The 13,890-nt window shown below is 44.6% G+C and overlaps 1 protein-coding gene across 14 annotated transcripts in view; it reads left to right on the top strand.

The window, feature by feature from the left end:
• Positions 1-13,890, top strand: part of LOC109512742 (discs large homolog 1-like protein) — a 134,537-nt gene that overhangs the window by 106,655 nt on the left and 13,992 nt on the right. For 13 of the 14 annotated variants that reach the window (XM_019864698.1, XM_019864699.1, XM_019864700.1 and 10 more), the window contains one exon: positions 7,741-7,855. In XM_019864698.1, coding sequence (XP_019720257.1) covers positions 7,741-7,855 — 115 coding nt within the window. Of the gene's footprint in view, positions 1-3,570; positions 3,900-7,740; positions 7,856-13,890 lie in introns of those variants that run through there. The other variant, XM_019864712.1, reaches the window with a different exon arrangement.

Here is a 13,890-nt window from a genome sequence, read left to right on the forward strand (position 1 = left end):
CAAGTCCTTGGCCTTGGCCTTGGCCTCGGGTTGCCGGTCCTTGGACACAACACTGATTGTTTGGAACTGTGCCTCCTGTGGGTTAATTTTGCGTCTCGGACACGGGACGCAGAGGTAACGAGATGGCTGATCTCTAAACATTCTCTGAGTACTACTATTATTACCACTCCCACTAATACTACATTAATTATTTTAATACCTTCAACTTCACAATAATAATAAAAAATAATTAAATCAACCATGATTTGAAACTATGTATTATCAATATTCATTATTCCAAACATGAGAAAGCATTCAGCAAACATAACTGGAATCCAGCAAAAGGACTCCAAATCCCAACGGCCAAACCCGGAAGTGAAGTGCCGGCATTATTGACTCAGCTGTAACGCAAATTACTTGGTTCAAACAAACATTCTAGTGCCACCGCACAAACGTGACGACTGTGCAAAAATAACTAAATAAAAGACACCACTGTTACAGAAAGACTTTACACGCTATTTAAACTGCCGATCGCGAACGGAACAAACCGTGATTGAAACTAACTGTGATGCCGCTCTTTATACTTGCGCTAACTGTCACCTGTCAGTGGCAGACCCGCCCCTTTTAAAGCGCCAGCTTAATCCATCAATATGGGTTTCCCTAGATGGAATTTATTTGATTCCTTCGTGATTTTTGCGGTCCTCGGACCCACTTTATACCTGTGGACAAGGGATCTGAGGCTCAAATTCCTCATTGTGTCCGAGGACCGGCAACCCGAGGCCAAGGCCAAGGACTTGACTCCCAAGGCCAAGGCCAAGGCCAAGGACTTGACTCCCGAGGCCAAGGCCAAGGACCAAGGACCGACCTTCGGTCCTCGAGGTCCTTGGCCTCGAGGACCGGCTCGAGGAACACATCACTGCTGCGAAGTCAGGCAACAAAAACCGCTACACAGATTTCAGTTTTTATAGCTTCACCCTCCTGATCCAATGGTGTTAGGTTGGCCTCAGCCTCAACCGAGCGGGCTTCAATTCCATCAGCTGTGTGCGATCCGAGATACATTACAGCTTCGGAAGTGACAGAATGATCTGACCAAAAAATGGACCCTGCAAGACCAAAGGCCTGATACCATTGCCACCCTGTTCTGGCGGAGCATGTCTTGTGGCCGCTACCCGTTACTGTCTAGGCGGCGCATGTCATACGGTCGTCCCTTGTTCCCCTTCCAAGCGGCGCCTGTCATGCGACCATCCCTTGTTCCCATTCCTGGCATTACTTGCTTCATTATTTTATTTGTTCATGTTTGGTTAGTAGTAACAAAACCTGCATAAACGATAGATTACGTGGTAGCAAAGAAAGGTGTGTTATGGTGCGATTTGGGATAAAAGTGTCACAGAAGTAGCTTTGGGGCCAAGTGGGGAAGTGACCCACCAGATCCAGCAAACGGTGATGCATGAATAAATGTTCCTCTGTGTGGCTTTGTATTTGACATTACGGCTGCATTTCTGCGGCCAAACCGACTGCAGTTCAATAGTATTCCCTGCATGTCATGAATTTTTAATCCAAAGAGTAAAACGGGCATTATTGATCAGGTTTATCCAAGGTCTGTCTGACATTATTGTCATTGGAGTGTAGTTCAGGACATTTTCATGGTAAAATAGGAAACAATTCTGTGACTATTTCATCATACAGTATGTGTGTATGAGTTTCTGTGTAATGAGTGGATGCTTTGGAAAACTCAAAATGAAAAGTATCAACCTTCAAATGTCTCCTGTGTGGTTTCCTGGTATGGGACCACTTGATTGCCTTCCGCTTGATTTAAGGATCAGTCACTGGGATTACACACAGGTGTCACTGTCATGCACTGTACACACGGTTTCGCATGACACACACACACACACACACACACACACACACACACACAGTCCACGACAATCAGCCGCAATGCTGAGGTGATGCACAGAGGATTATCTGCACCTCTATTAGTTTGCTTATTACACTCAGCATGACTGTGTGTATGTGTGTGTCTGTCTGTATGTGTGCGTGCCATGGAACATTTGCATGGAACAATAGCTGAGTAACTGCAGCGCTCAGTTAGGATTTTATTTACAAACCAGTGGAAAAATGGTCTGTCACATTTTTACATCAGCAATTAAGTCAAGCTTCTTATGTGATCCATCGCAGTGACATTGTTAGTGCAGTTGTGCTAATGATGATAACGTCGATCGGGGTCACCAACCTTTTTGAAATTAAAAGAGCTCCTTCTTGGCGACTGATTAATGCGGAGGGCTACCAGTTTGATAGTATGCTCTTTTTAAAATAAATTTGCTCAAACTACCTTCATATGTTATAATTAATGATGATTGATATTAATTTCTGAGAAGATACTGATCACATGAGCGATTTCTCGCAATAATTATGAAACAGACAAACATCAATTGGCCACACTTTATTATGTACATATCTGCCAGTGTTCACATTTTGAAATGATCGCTTCTACAATATTCCTGGAGAGTCTCAGTGTCTCATCACCGGTGAGCTATTTTTGGAATGGACACTCGGGCTACTCATGTAGTCCTTGATGTGTCTGTGGGCACCATGTTGGTGACCCCTGATGTAGATGTTGCCTCGGTCAAGAAAATTTTCTTCAGATACATATAGCAGATTGTCGACATTCTCCCATCCTCATCACCGGGTTTGTGGGAACACGAGTCGTTCTATAAGACGGGTATGTAGAGCTAAAAAAGAAATTGCTGCACTGGTGCAATGCACACAATCTGTAGTTTGCACACTTAAGATGCATAATGCAATAAGGGAATGGTGTAAGGGAGGGAACATTGCTCCCCCTGGAGGAATGAAGAGGCAGTGGGGCAAAGGTTTTTTCGGAAAATGAAAGGGGAGATGTCAGTATTATGAGCCTCAGAGCCATTACTGTCGTCTTTGTCATCACCCATCGTGTCCATATGTCATCTGTCTATGATTTATCTGACTTTCTCTCTCGGCTTTTTTATTCCCTTCCTCTTTCGCCTCTCTTTTTTTTTTTGGTTACTTTGTTTGTTTGAGAGATGATGCTTGTTGACATTAGTAAGTGAAAGAAACTTCTTGTCGAGTGAAGTTTTGACAATTTCCTTGGGAAGATTGTGTGGGTCGAAATTATGGGGCCAACCTGAAGTCTTCTACACCAACATGAACTGCATGTGAAATGCTACATACATTACAGAGGCACTTTCTCACAAAAACAGTGATACAAGATTTGACCAAAACTAATTAGCGCATGTCAGACATGACTTGTGTGAAGAGTGCTATTTCTGAAGATGAAACACTTTTGCATATTACCCATCATTTATCAAGACCGGTCTATTTTTAGGCAACAATTACTGAGGAGTTTATTAAAACTCCCCCAAATCAAAATGAAAAATGCTTTCTCAAAGTTATTATGAATGTGTGTGGGTGGTGACTGACTCCCTGGGCCAAAGTAGGGCAGGAGAGCCTGGCATCACCTCACTTTTCTGCTGCATGAGTGACCCGAGGAAACAGTGCGTGTCTGCGTGTGTGCGTATGTGTGCCTTAAAGCAAGCTGCTGTCAGAATGGGAGGAGCGACCACAGTGAAGAAGAGAGCGCAGCAGAGAGAGCGTTAGCATCTGTTTTTTCTGTAGCAGCCAAGCGGCACTGGCAAGATTTTTGGAGGCACACGCGCGCACGTTTTTTTTCCTGCATATCTACACAGACTTTTATATCTTTCCACTCGGGCATGTTCACATGCGGAAGTGGCATGAACTATTTGTCCTTTTTCTGCACACGTCTTGTCGGTCTGGCTTTTCCTCACATTAACATCCTGGGACTCCACTGCCCCATGCACTGACACTGATCGAAAAGCCACCCCATCAGCATCTTATCGCACGGAAGCCAAGCCTGCCATCGGCATGTGAGTACAGCAGAGACGGAGTTGAAAGAGAGAAAAGCCGAACGCGCTGACTTGTTATCTTGCTTACTTCAGTTAGTTACATGCCAACATCTGAAAGAAAATCACAATGTTTTCGTTTCTGCATTTTTAAAGGATGCTGCAGTGAGTTTTAGAGTTTTAGCAGACCGTGAATGTGAATGTACTGTTCATTGCAATTTATCATTCTCAGCTCCCTTGTGAGAATCCTTGAAAACACTTCCATGACTATACTCCAGTGGCTATCAACATTGTCAGTGACATTGAACAATTGTTGTTGGTTTAGTTCAGTCACATTTGCAGTACTAATTTCACCTGATCTGCTGGTTTGCTTCTAGCAGTGCCTGTCTGCCTCACTCGTACCAACATTTTCAAACTGGACATCAGCACTAAAATAATAAACCACTCAGCCACGTAGAAAATGATGATGAGAGCCTATCTGACTTTCTCCTCGAGTTGATTTCATGAATTTATTATCTTCAATGTTGTCTCTCTTCTGCACAAATACAACCGCAGATTGAGAAACAATTACAACCTTTCATCATTTGGGTGCAGGCCCCACGAGTCCCATTTTTGGCCTGGCCCCAGAGTGGGGCCCTGTTGACTTGCATCCAGGAAGGGGAAAACTCATTTTAGAGTTTTTTTGGAGCTGTATTTTGTCTGGTCCCTCACCTAGGATGACCCTGCTCGGATCATAAAGCCCCAGACAACTTAGCTCCTCAGATCATTTGGGCACGCAAAGCCCTCCGTCACAGTAAGGTGACGACCCAGGGAGGGGCCCTTTGCTTCCCGACAAGGGCTTTCCTATGTTTAGAGAGTTTGATTTTTTCCTTGATTGAGCTGTTGTGCATTAACCCTTTCAGGGACAGCGGTTACTACAGTGGACAGCTTATCAGGTTACAGGGTGCATGAAAGGACGTGGAGAACTATTCTGTGTGGCTTTAATCTATTTTGTGTTCTTTCTCCTGTGTATCTTTCTTTCCATCTTGCTTTCAATCCCATAATACTGTTTTGAGGCATTATGCTCCGAGATGGAAGATTCTATGGTGTGAAGCAAAGCAAATATGTTAATGTATTAACATGCAGATACGATTTGATGATGGTGTAAGATTGAAGGTGATGGACTCGGGTCAGTGATGGGGAAAAAATGTATTCCCACTAAAGGTCACCTTCATTGTCATCTTGAATGGCCGTTGTGCATCAAATTCATGCATCTATTATTATGCTCCTTGCATTAAATATTCTACATGAATTTTTGCAACTAATCGCTATCTTTTTCAAAATGTGTCAGGAGGCGGATTTCATTTATAGGAAGGAAAAGAAATACAGCAGTATAGAAAGGCTCTGGATGTCTTTGGTTTGTGGATGGCTTTGTGGTTCCTGTTAGTAGTGTACCTCAAGCGTAATTGAATTAGTAAGCTTTGATTAGATTCTGCCCATGGTTCAGGGACATACACAGCCCCACCCATCAGAAGTCTTATTGGGGCCATTTTGCCAGGGACATTGTGATCATGTATGATGTTCAGAAGACATGTTTTTCAGCTGTGATCAAATATATCATAAATTGCTGGCTGATGTTAGTTTTCCCCGGGTAGTCTGTTTTCCTTCATTCTTACTAAAAAAAGCATTTTAGATTTTGATTTATATTGAAATACTCTCCATTATGGCTGCCTCTGTCAAATATTTTTGGAATTGATTATTCTATCGATGGGCAGCTTAGTGGAGAACTGGTTAGCATGTCCGCCTCACAGTGCAGAGGTCGTGTTCGAGTCCGGCCCCGACCTTCCTGTCTGGAGTTTGCATGTTCTCCCCGTGCCATCGCGGGTTTTCTCTGTGTTTCCTCTCACATTCCAAAAAATATGCATGGTATGTTGTTTGAACACTCTAAATTGTCCCGAGGTGTGACTGTGGGTGGGAATGGTTGTTCGTCAGTGTGTGCCCTGCGATTCGCTGGCAAGCAGTTCAGGGTGTCCCCGCCTACTGCCCGAAGACAGATGGGATCGGCTCCAGGACGCCCGTGACCCTTGTAAGGATGAGCTGATGGATGGATGTTCTATCAATTAATCCACCGAATAAGCTGATACATTTTCATTTAGAATTTTTTAAAACTCCAAACCGTTTTTACAGATAAAGGATTATTAACCAATTATCTTTGTTTATTTGGCTTAGTTTAGTGATTAAGAAACAACTAAACAACGGTTAGGCAATATGCCACGAGAGGGATTGATGTTGTCGTCGCCAACCTTCTTGAAACTGATTCAGTTACAGGTTTGGTCATTGTTTTCCAAAGTAAAAGCAAATGTCTTGTTTTGACTAAACACAAAAGATAATTAGTGTGTTTTCATGAAGAACTGCATAAATCACAGAATAATTGCTGTTGGGAGACTGAAATAGCATTTGGAGAAAACATTTGTGAAAATAGTTGTTGATTAATTTCACAATGAAAGAGTGATCGATTAATCGATTAATTTTCACATCTCTGCTCGAAATTGGTGTATGGGTATAAATGTGAATGGTTTGTCAAGAAGTGCCTTGTAATTGACAGACCAAAACAAGGCCAGCCGAGATTAGATGCAGCAGGAAGCATTTTGAAAAAATGGATGGTTGTATGTTTTATTTGTTTTTATTTTGTTGTTGGTTTTTAAATTATTTTTATTTTTTTATTTTTTTATTATTTCACCATTGTTTTAGGGCGTTTGAGGCATTACAGTAAAATGTACCTTTTAAATTAAAGAAACAAAATGAAAATTTCATGCAACTTGTGAAAAAAAAAAGGTCCATAGAGAGCTTCTGCAGTGGGTTGTTGTGCTGAGTGTGGAAGCAGTTCACTGCTCTTTGCATCGATTGGCTGACTGGTAGCTCACTTGCAATTATTGCTTGACATTCAGCTTGAATGGAGAAGAGCTGTTGGAAATGGGGTTTATTTTAGGAACAGCAAACACTGTTGCGTCGATTAAGAGAACACATGATCAAATTTAGAATTTGTAATGCTGTACACATGCATTAAAATGTATGAAAATTAATTACAGTGGGGAAGGTTTGTTTCTTTTTTCAGACCGTAGATTTGTACACCACAATAAAAATAAGCGTTAAAGGAGAAGTCAACCCAAAAATGTTCTTTAAAAAAATAAGTTCTATCCTGCCCTATTTGTCTAAAACCCGGCATTCTGATTCATATTCCGTTTGTGGAGGATGTGTTAAGCAGTAAAATCTACTCGTTTTTGTCCATCTCAAGGGCCGGCCATTTTGCCGCTAGCTCTTGGCTGAAAATGACATCACAGTAGCTAGTAGTTTTTTCAAGACAACTTGATAATTATCCGACATTTAATTGGAGATTGGGTTCAAGAATCTCTTCACTCATTGAGCTTCCTAAAATTGTCCCGATTAAAATAAATAAATAGAAAAATAAATAAATACATGCATACACACTGTTCTGTGCCTCGGAAACAGGAGTTGTCATTTCGCTGATAAAGAATGCATCTGTTATAACACAGTGTATATTATATTGGTTTTAGTCTATTCGGATTCAGGAGCTCCTAATTCTGTCCAGGAATGGAAGTTGTTTGATTTTGTGCCGTGTAGAAACCACTTATATCGTGGACAATCTAACTTTGTAATGAAATCTTTTTTGCACGTGCCAATTCTGATTGACTGGTTTTACGAAAGCTCTCGAACAGAATCCCAACACATATTACTTCTGCCTATTACGTTATTAATCTTGCCTCTGTGTGTATCTGCGGATGTGTGTGTGTGTGTGTGTGTGTGTGTGTGTGTGTGTGTGTGTGTGTGTGTGTGTGTGTGTGTGTGTGTGTGTGTGTGTGTGCAGAATACAGTCGTTTTGAGGCAAAGATCCATGACCTGAGGGAACAGATGATGACCAGCAGTGTCAGTTCCAGTTCCACGTCACTTCGATCCACTCAAAAGCGCACACTCTATGTCAGGTAATTGCGCAACACACCTGCAAACACGAGGTTGCCGTTTGTCCTTCACTGCAACCTTGTCGTGCATCTCAACGACAACTTTATCTCTAATTATTGTGAAATGGATGCATGCACATCTATCCCCATCTACCCAATGTTTACGTTCATGTATTCCCAAAACGCTATTATTATTTACACCTTTGGCTTTGGCATGAAACAATGACTCAGAAACAAGAGATCATTTTCACTTTCATTTCCGAGTATTTACACTTCTCCGATAAGCAACTTCGGATTTCACGCGTAACGTTAATCAGGCCTAATTTGAGCATTTTCCTTCCCTTGAGATTACATTTACCAAAGGCCCGGTTCTCAGATGTCTCTGAAAGATTATCCTGAGTAATAATCCTGTGATCTGGTGTGATGTCCCAAGGGATTTTTTTCCTCCCTGCAGTTAGGGCTGATCGCCGTAAATTGAAATCCTGTTCACTAGTTTTGGCGTGCAAATCTGTATAGGTTTGATCAATACTGAGTTCAGCCAAGCTACAGACTCCATTGTGATGTGAAACAGAACAAAAGCCAATAGCTGAAGGAAGCCAATAGCTGAAGCTTGAGCTGTTCCCCGACAAAATCAAAGGGACAATTGGTTATATTTAATGTTTCTGTAACTTGTCCTGAAAAAATGATTGACCAGAGGAAACGAGTTTTCAACTGCAATGTAGTTTCCTGATAAGTTTGGCCAGCTACTCTAATTTCCTCTTAGACTGCTGCAGTGCTGCGAATATCAGGCAAGTTCACTAGCAAGAGTAAAATATGTTGCAGCTCCGAAAAAGGAGAGCTGTGGTGTTGGTTTTTAAAACGGATACTTTATTTATACTTTTCAGTCTCAACCAATTCAGACACGTCATTCTGTGTCTCCATGCCTTCTCTTCTGTCGTTTTACTCGAGAGACGTTCAAGGACCGCCTCTGAAAAACGTAAATTAACGATAACTTTAATGACATGAAGAAAATCGAAAATAATCCACCAGAACAGAAAATCAAGCTAGGAAGTCACAAAATAAATTCTATGGGGGGTGGTTTGTGAACACACAACGAAGGAATAAATAAACAATTTTGAGACAGTCCAGTGTCCTACAAATATGCTTCTAATTGATTTTTGAATGGATGGGAGCTGGTGCCTCTCCCAGCTGACGTAAAGTGAAATGTTGATTCCACCCTGGACTGGTTTTCAGTCAGTCACAGGGAGACACACAGCCACTCATACCATCACTGAGTGGGAAGTGAAGCCACGATGTCTTCACCAAGGTCAGGTGAATGTACCGTGACAAATTCAACATTGATGAAGTAAAGAATTCAGATTTTTTTTTTTACCAATTAATATATGGTAAGAATTAAAGCAACAAATAATTGTTGAAATTTTGGTACTTGTTTCTTATTGATTACATTGTCAAGTCAAGTCAACTTTATTGTCAAATATGCTGTATGTGCAACATACAGCAAAGATGAAATTTCTTTCCTCTTAATCACAGTAGAGAGAGGAGCCACCGCGGGTACCCGCGCCGCCATCAACAGAACAGTTAACATAAAATAACAAAATAATACAACACAACACATAAGATACAGACAGTCATGCAATCATAACCAGTTTTTCTGCATACACTTTGTTGTTTGAAGCAGTTATAGATGAAAGAGGAGAGAATCAAAGTGTCCTTTCACCAGTGGCTCAGCGACGTCATGCTGAAAAAGTGCACATGTCTGCTACAAGCTAGGTTTGAAAGCAAACAAGAAGCTGTCGCATCCATTGGCGAAAAAAGAACTTGGCTCACATCTCCAGTCCCATGTAAATCTGTTTCAATTCCAAGCGGCGACTCCCAGTTCCACATATGCATCTCCGCTCTGCGCTGACGCTGCTTTCTTCTCATCGTCGGCTCCACAAGTCATCCATCCAGCCGGAGACTGCATTTCTGTCTGTGTCTGTTATGTCAACCGACGGAGATTTTTTTTTCTTTTTTTTTTGGGGGGGGGGGGGGCGTCCCACATTGTCCCATCATTAGAAAGGTACCTGCGATGATACCAAGATTTACAGTGAGGAATCTGAAATATTTGAAAGCATGCATCATGTTCACCCGCTTGGCATGGGAGGCAGATGAATTAACGAGAATGGTAGCCTAAGCCGCTGTATTGTCGCCTCATATCTGAAGGAACAATTACTCACAGGATGGCACAATGCCATGTCACACCTAAATGGAACTTTACAGAATACAGTACTTAAATATACAGTGGATGTTACAAATGGACACAATCTAGTGAGGTGCCAGTCTTTGTGACGCTAAAAAAAAAAAAACTCAAAATAAAAATATTTGATGGATGTTAAATAAATTTGAAAAATGACAGTTCCGCTGCGAAAAATATCTTTTAGCAGCATAAATCAAAAACATAAAACAAGACTGTAAAGAAAAATCAAAAATTGATGATTGTCACATTACGCACAAAGCAGGAAAAAAGAACTGCTTCGGACGTAACAGAGCAAATGAGAATAAGTGGATCTCCAAAATAGCAGACACTGACAAGGACTTCGTCTCAAAATAATATTTATTATAAACAAAAACTCCGCCGAATGAAAAACAGAAAACGCTGGTAAAAACGAGAACCAGGAACTAATGTAACGCGACAACAAAAAGCTCTTGCAAAAAACGGCAAGGAAAATGATTAGACAATTACTAGTTCAAGTACACGCTTTGAATAATCCTAATGGGACGACGAAAATGTAACAAACAGCAAATCGTATTCGAACAATGTTTACAAACATGGGCAACAGCAGTGGCACGGCATGCAATACTCCGGCAATGAGTCGACAGCCGGAGCGCCTAGATATAGCAGGTGCAATCACAGACAAATAGGCAGCAGGTGTGCATGCGGCAGAAATGAACGCCTGCCACCTGCTGCCAAATACGGAACATGACAGTACCCCCACCTCAACGGACGCCTCCCGGCGGCCTCCCCGGTTTGGATGGGTGAGAAGCGTGGAAGTCACGAAGAAGGGACGGATCCAAGATCCAGGAGCGGAAGACCCATTGCTGATCCTCGGGGCCCGTAGCCCTCCCAATCGACGAGATACTGGAACCCCTTACCCCTGCGCCGAGAGTCCAGGATGGTCCGCACAGTGTACACTGGGTCACCGTCGACGACCCGCAGAGGAGGAGGCGGGGTGGGAGAAGGAGCCTAGGGACTGGTCGCCACCGGCTTGATCAGAGAGACGTGAAACATGGGGTGCACCTTCATGGAGGCAGGCAACCGGAGCTTGACTGCGACGGGGCTGATGATAGATTCCACCACGAACGGTCCGGTGAAACGTGGCCCCAACTTGGCAGACGTGCCGGCCAAGCGCAGGTCCCTTGTAGCCAGCCACACCTCCTGCCCCACCGTATAGGTCGGTGCAGGGCGTCGACGACGGTCCGCGATCTGCCGGTTTCTGGATGCCGTGCGGGATAATGCGGCCCTGGTCTCCTTCCATACGCGATGGGCCCGCTTGAGGTGGCACTGCACCGATGGAACCTCTACATGCCCCTCCTGGGATGGGAACAGCGGCGGTTGATACCCGTAGGCCGTCATGAAAGGAGACCGCCCAGTGGCTGAAGAGACGAGGGTGTTGTGTGCATATTCCACCCAAGGTAAGTGGTCGGCCCAGGACGAGGGACGGTGGAGACACACACAACGAAGGGCCGCCCCCCAGATCCTGGTTAGCACGCTCCGCCTGTCCATTGGACTGCGGGTGGTATCCTGGCGTCAAACTCGCCGTGGCCCCCAGGGACCGGCAGAAACGCTTCCACACTCTGGACACGAACTGGGGCCCCCGGTCAGATACAATGTCCAGAGGAATGCCATGGAGACGGAAAACATGCTTGACGAGGAGGTTGGCGGTCTCCAACGCCGACGGCAACTTGGACAGCGAGATGAAGTGGGCTGATTTAGAGAAACGGTCCACAATCGTGAGAATGACGGACCGCCCACGGGATGGAGGAAGACCTGTGACAAAGTCTAGGGAGATGTGGGACCAGGGTCGAGGAGCAATGGGTAGTGGTTGGAGCAACCCTGCCGGAGGCTGATGCGAGGCCTTACCGCAGGCGCAGGCGGAGCAGGTGTTGATGAACTCCACGACATCCTTCCGTTGCTCTGGCCACCAGAACTGCTGGGAGATGAGATGCAGAGTCCGGTTCACCCCGGGATGGCAAGCCACCTTGGACCCGTGCCCCCACTGCAACACCTCCGAATGCAGTGGTGGAAGCACAAACAGCTTCCCTGCGCGACATTCAGCCGGGACTTGGACCCCATCTTGAGCCTCCTGAATCCTCCGCTCGATCTCCCACCTCAACGCCCCCAGGATGCAATGGTCCGGAAGAATGGTTCCTGGTGTGCGGTCCCTTTCCGCGGGATCGTGGAGACGGGAGAGGGCGTCAGGCTTAGTATTCTTGGATCCGGGACAGTATGTGAGGGTGAAATTAAACAGAGTCAACAGAAGTGCCCACCGGGCCTGTCGTGAATTCAGTCTTTTAGCGGAGCGAATGTACTCCAGGTTTTTATGGTCTGTGAAAACAGTGAATGGCTCCTTAATCCCCTCGAGCCAGTGTCTCCATTCCTGTAGGGCTGCAACAACAGCCAGTAGTTCTCTTGTTTCCCATGTCATAGTTCGACTCAGCGGCACTGAGTCGACGAGAGAAAAAGGCGCAGGGGTGCAGCTTCTGGTCAGCCGGAGAACGTTGAGACAAAACTGCCCCCACTCCTGAATCCGAGGCGTCCACCTCTACAACAAAAGGGTGGTCAGGATTAGGATGTTGCAGTACGGGTGGGTTAGTGAAGGCTTTTTTTCAAGTTCGCGAATGCTGAGTCTGCATCCGAGTCCCATTTGAACGGGATCTTAATGGAAGTCAACCGGGTTAACGGAAGAGCCTTTTGGCTATAGTTCCGAATAAATCTTCTATAAAAATTGGCAAACCCCAAGAACCGTTGTAGCTCCTTACGGCTAGTAGGTGTTGGCCATGCCACCACCGCCTTAGTTTTAACTGGGTCGGCTCTCAGCTTACCCTGCTCGATGATAAATCCCAGGAAAGAGATGGTTTGTACATGGAACTCACACTTTTCTGCCTTGACGAAGAGCCTGTTCTCTAATAACCGTTGTAAAATGAGCCTGACGTGCTGTTTGTGTTCCTGTAATGACTGGGAAAAAATCAAAATATCATCGAGACAAACAAAACAAAATACATTCAACAGGTCTCTCAACACGTCATTGACCAGACTTTGGAACACAGCGGGAGCATTAGTCAAACCAAAAGGCATGACTAAATACTCAAAATGGCCTAATGGAGTCTTAAAAGCCGTATTCCATTCATCCCCTTCCCGCACGCCAACCAGATGGTACGCACTACGTAAATCTAATTTTGAGAAAATGGTGGCCGATTGTAAGGGAGCGAAAGCGGAGTCTAACAACGGAAGTGGGTATTTATTCTTAATGGTAATGTCATTGAGCCCCCGATAGTCCACACACGGCCGCAACGACTTGTCCTTCTTCTCAATGAAGAAGAACCCTGCACCTAACGGTGATCGTGATGGTCTGATAAGACCTGCAGCGAGCGAGCTATTAATATACTCCCTCAATGCCTCTTGTTCTGGATGAGACACCTGATATAGCCGAGAGCTCGGCAGCGGGGCGCCCACCTGCAAGTCTATGGCGCAGTCGTACGGACGGTGTGGAGGCAAAGATCGGGCGCGGTCCTTGCTGAAAACCTGTTGCAAATCATGATAGCAACTAGGCACTCCGTCAAGGTAGATGACTTCAGGGGCATCGTTACCGACACGCACGCGCCCTCCTATGGCGGATCGCAAACAATGCTCGTAACAAAACGGGCTCCAAATCTCTATTGCCGGGCGCTCCCATGAAATAACTGGGTTGTGTGTCTTGAGCCAGGGTAAACCGAGAATAACTGGAACGGCTCGGGAATGCATCAGATAAAATCGTCTGTGTTCGACGTGATTCCCAGATAACCTGAGCTTTAGAGGTTCT

This window comes from Hippocampus comes, unplaced genomic scaffold (assembly GCF_001891065.2).
Source record: "Hippocampus comes isolate QL1 unplaced genomic scaffold, H_comes_QL1_v1.1 scaffold172, whole genome shotgun sequence".
Classification (NCBI taxonomy): domain Eukaryota; kingdom Metazoa; phylum Chordata; class Actinopteri; order Syngnathiformes; family Syngnathidae; genus Hippocampus; species Hippocampus comes.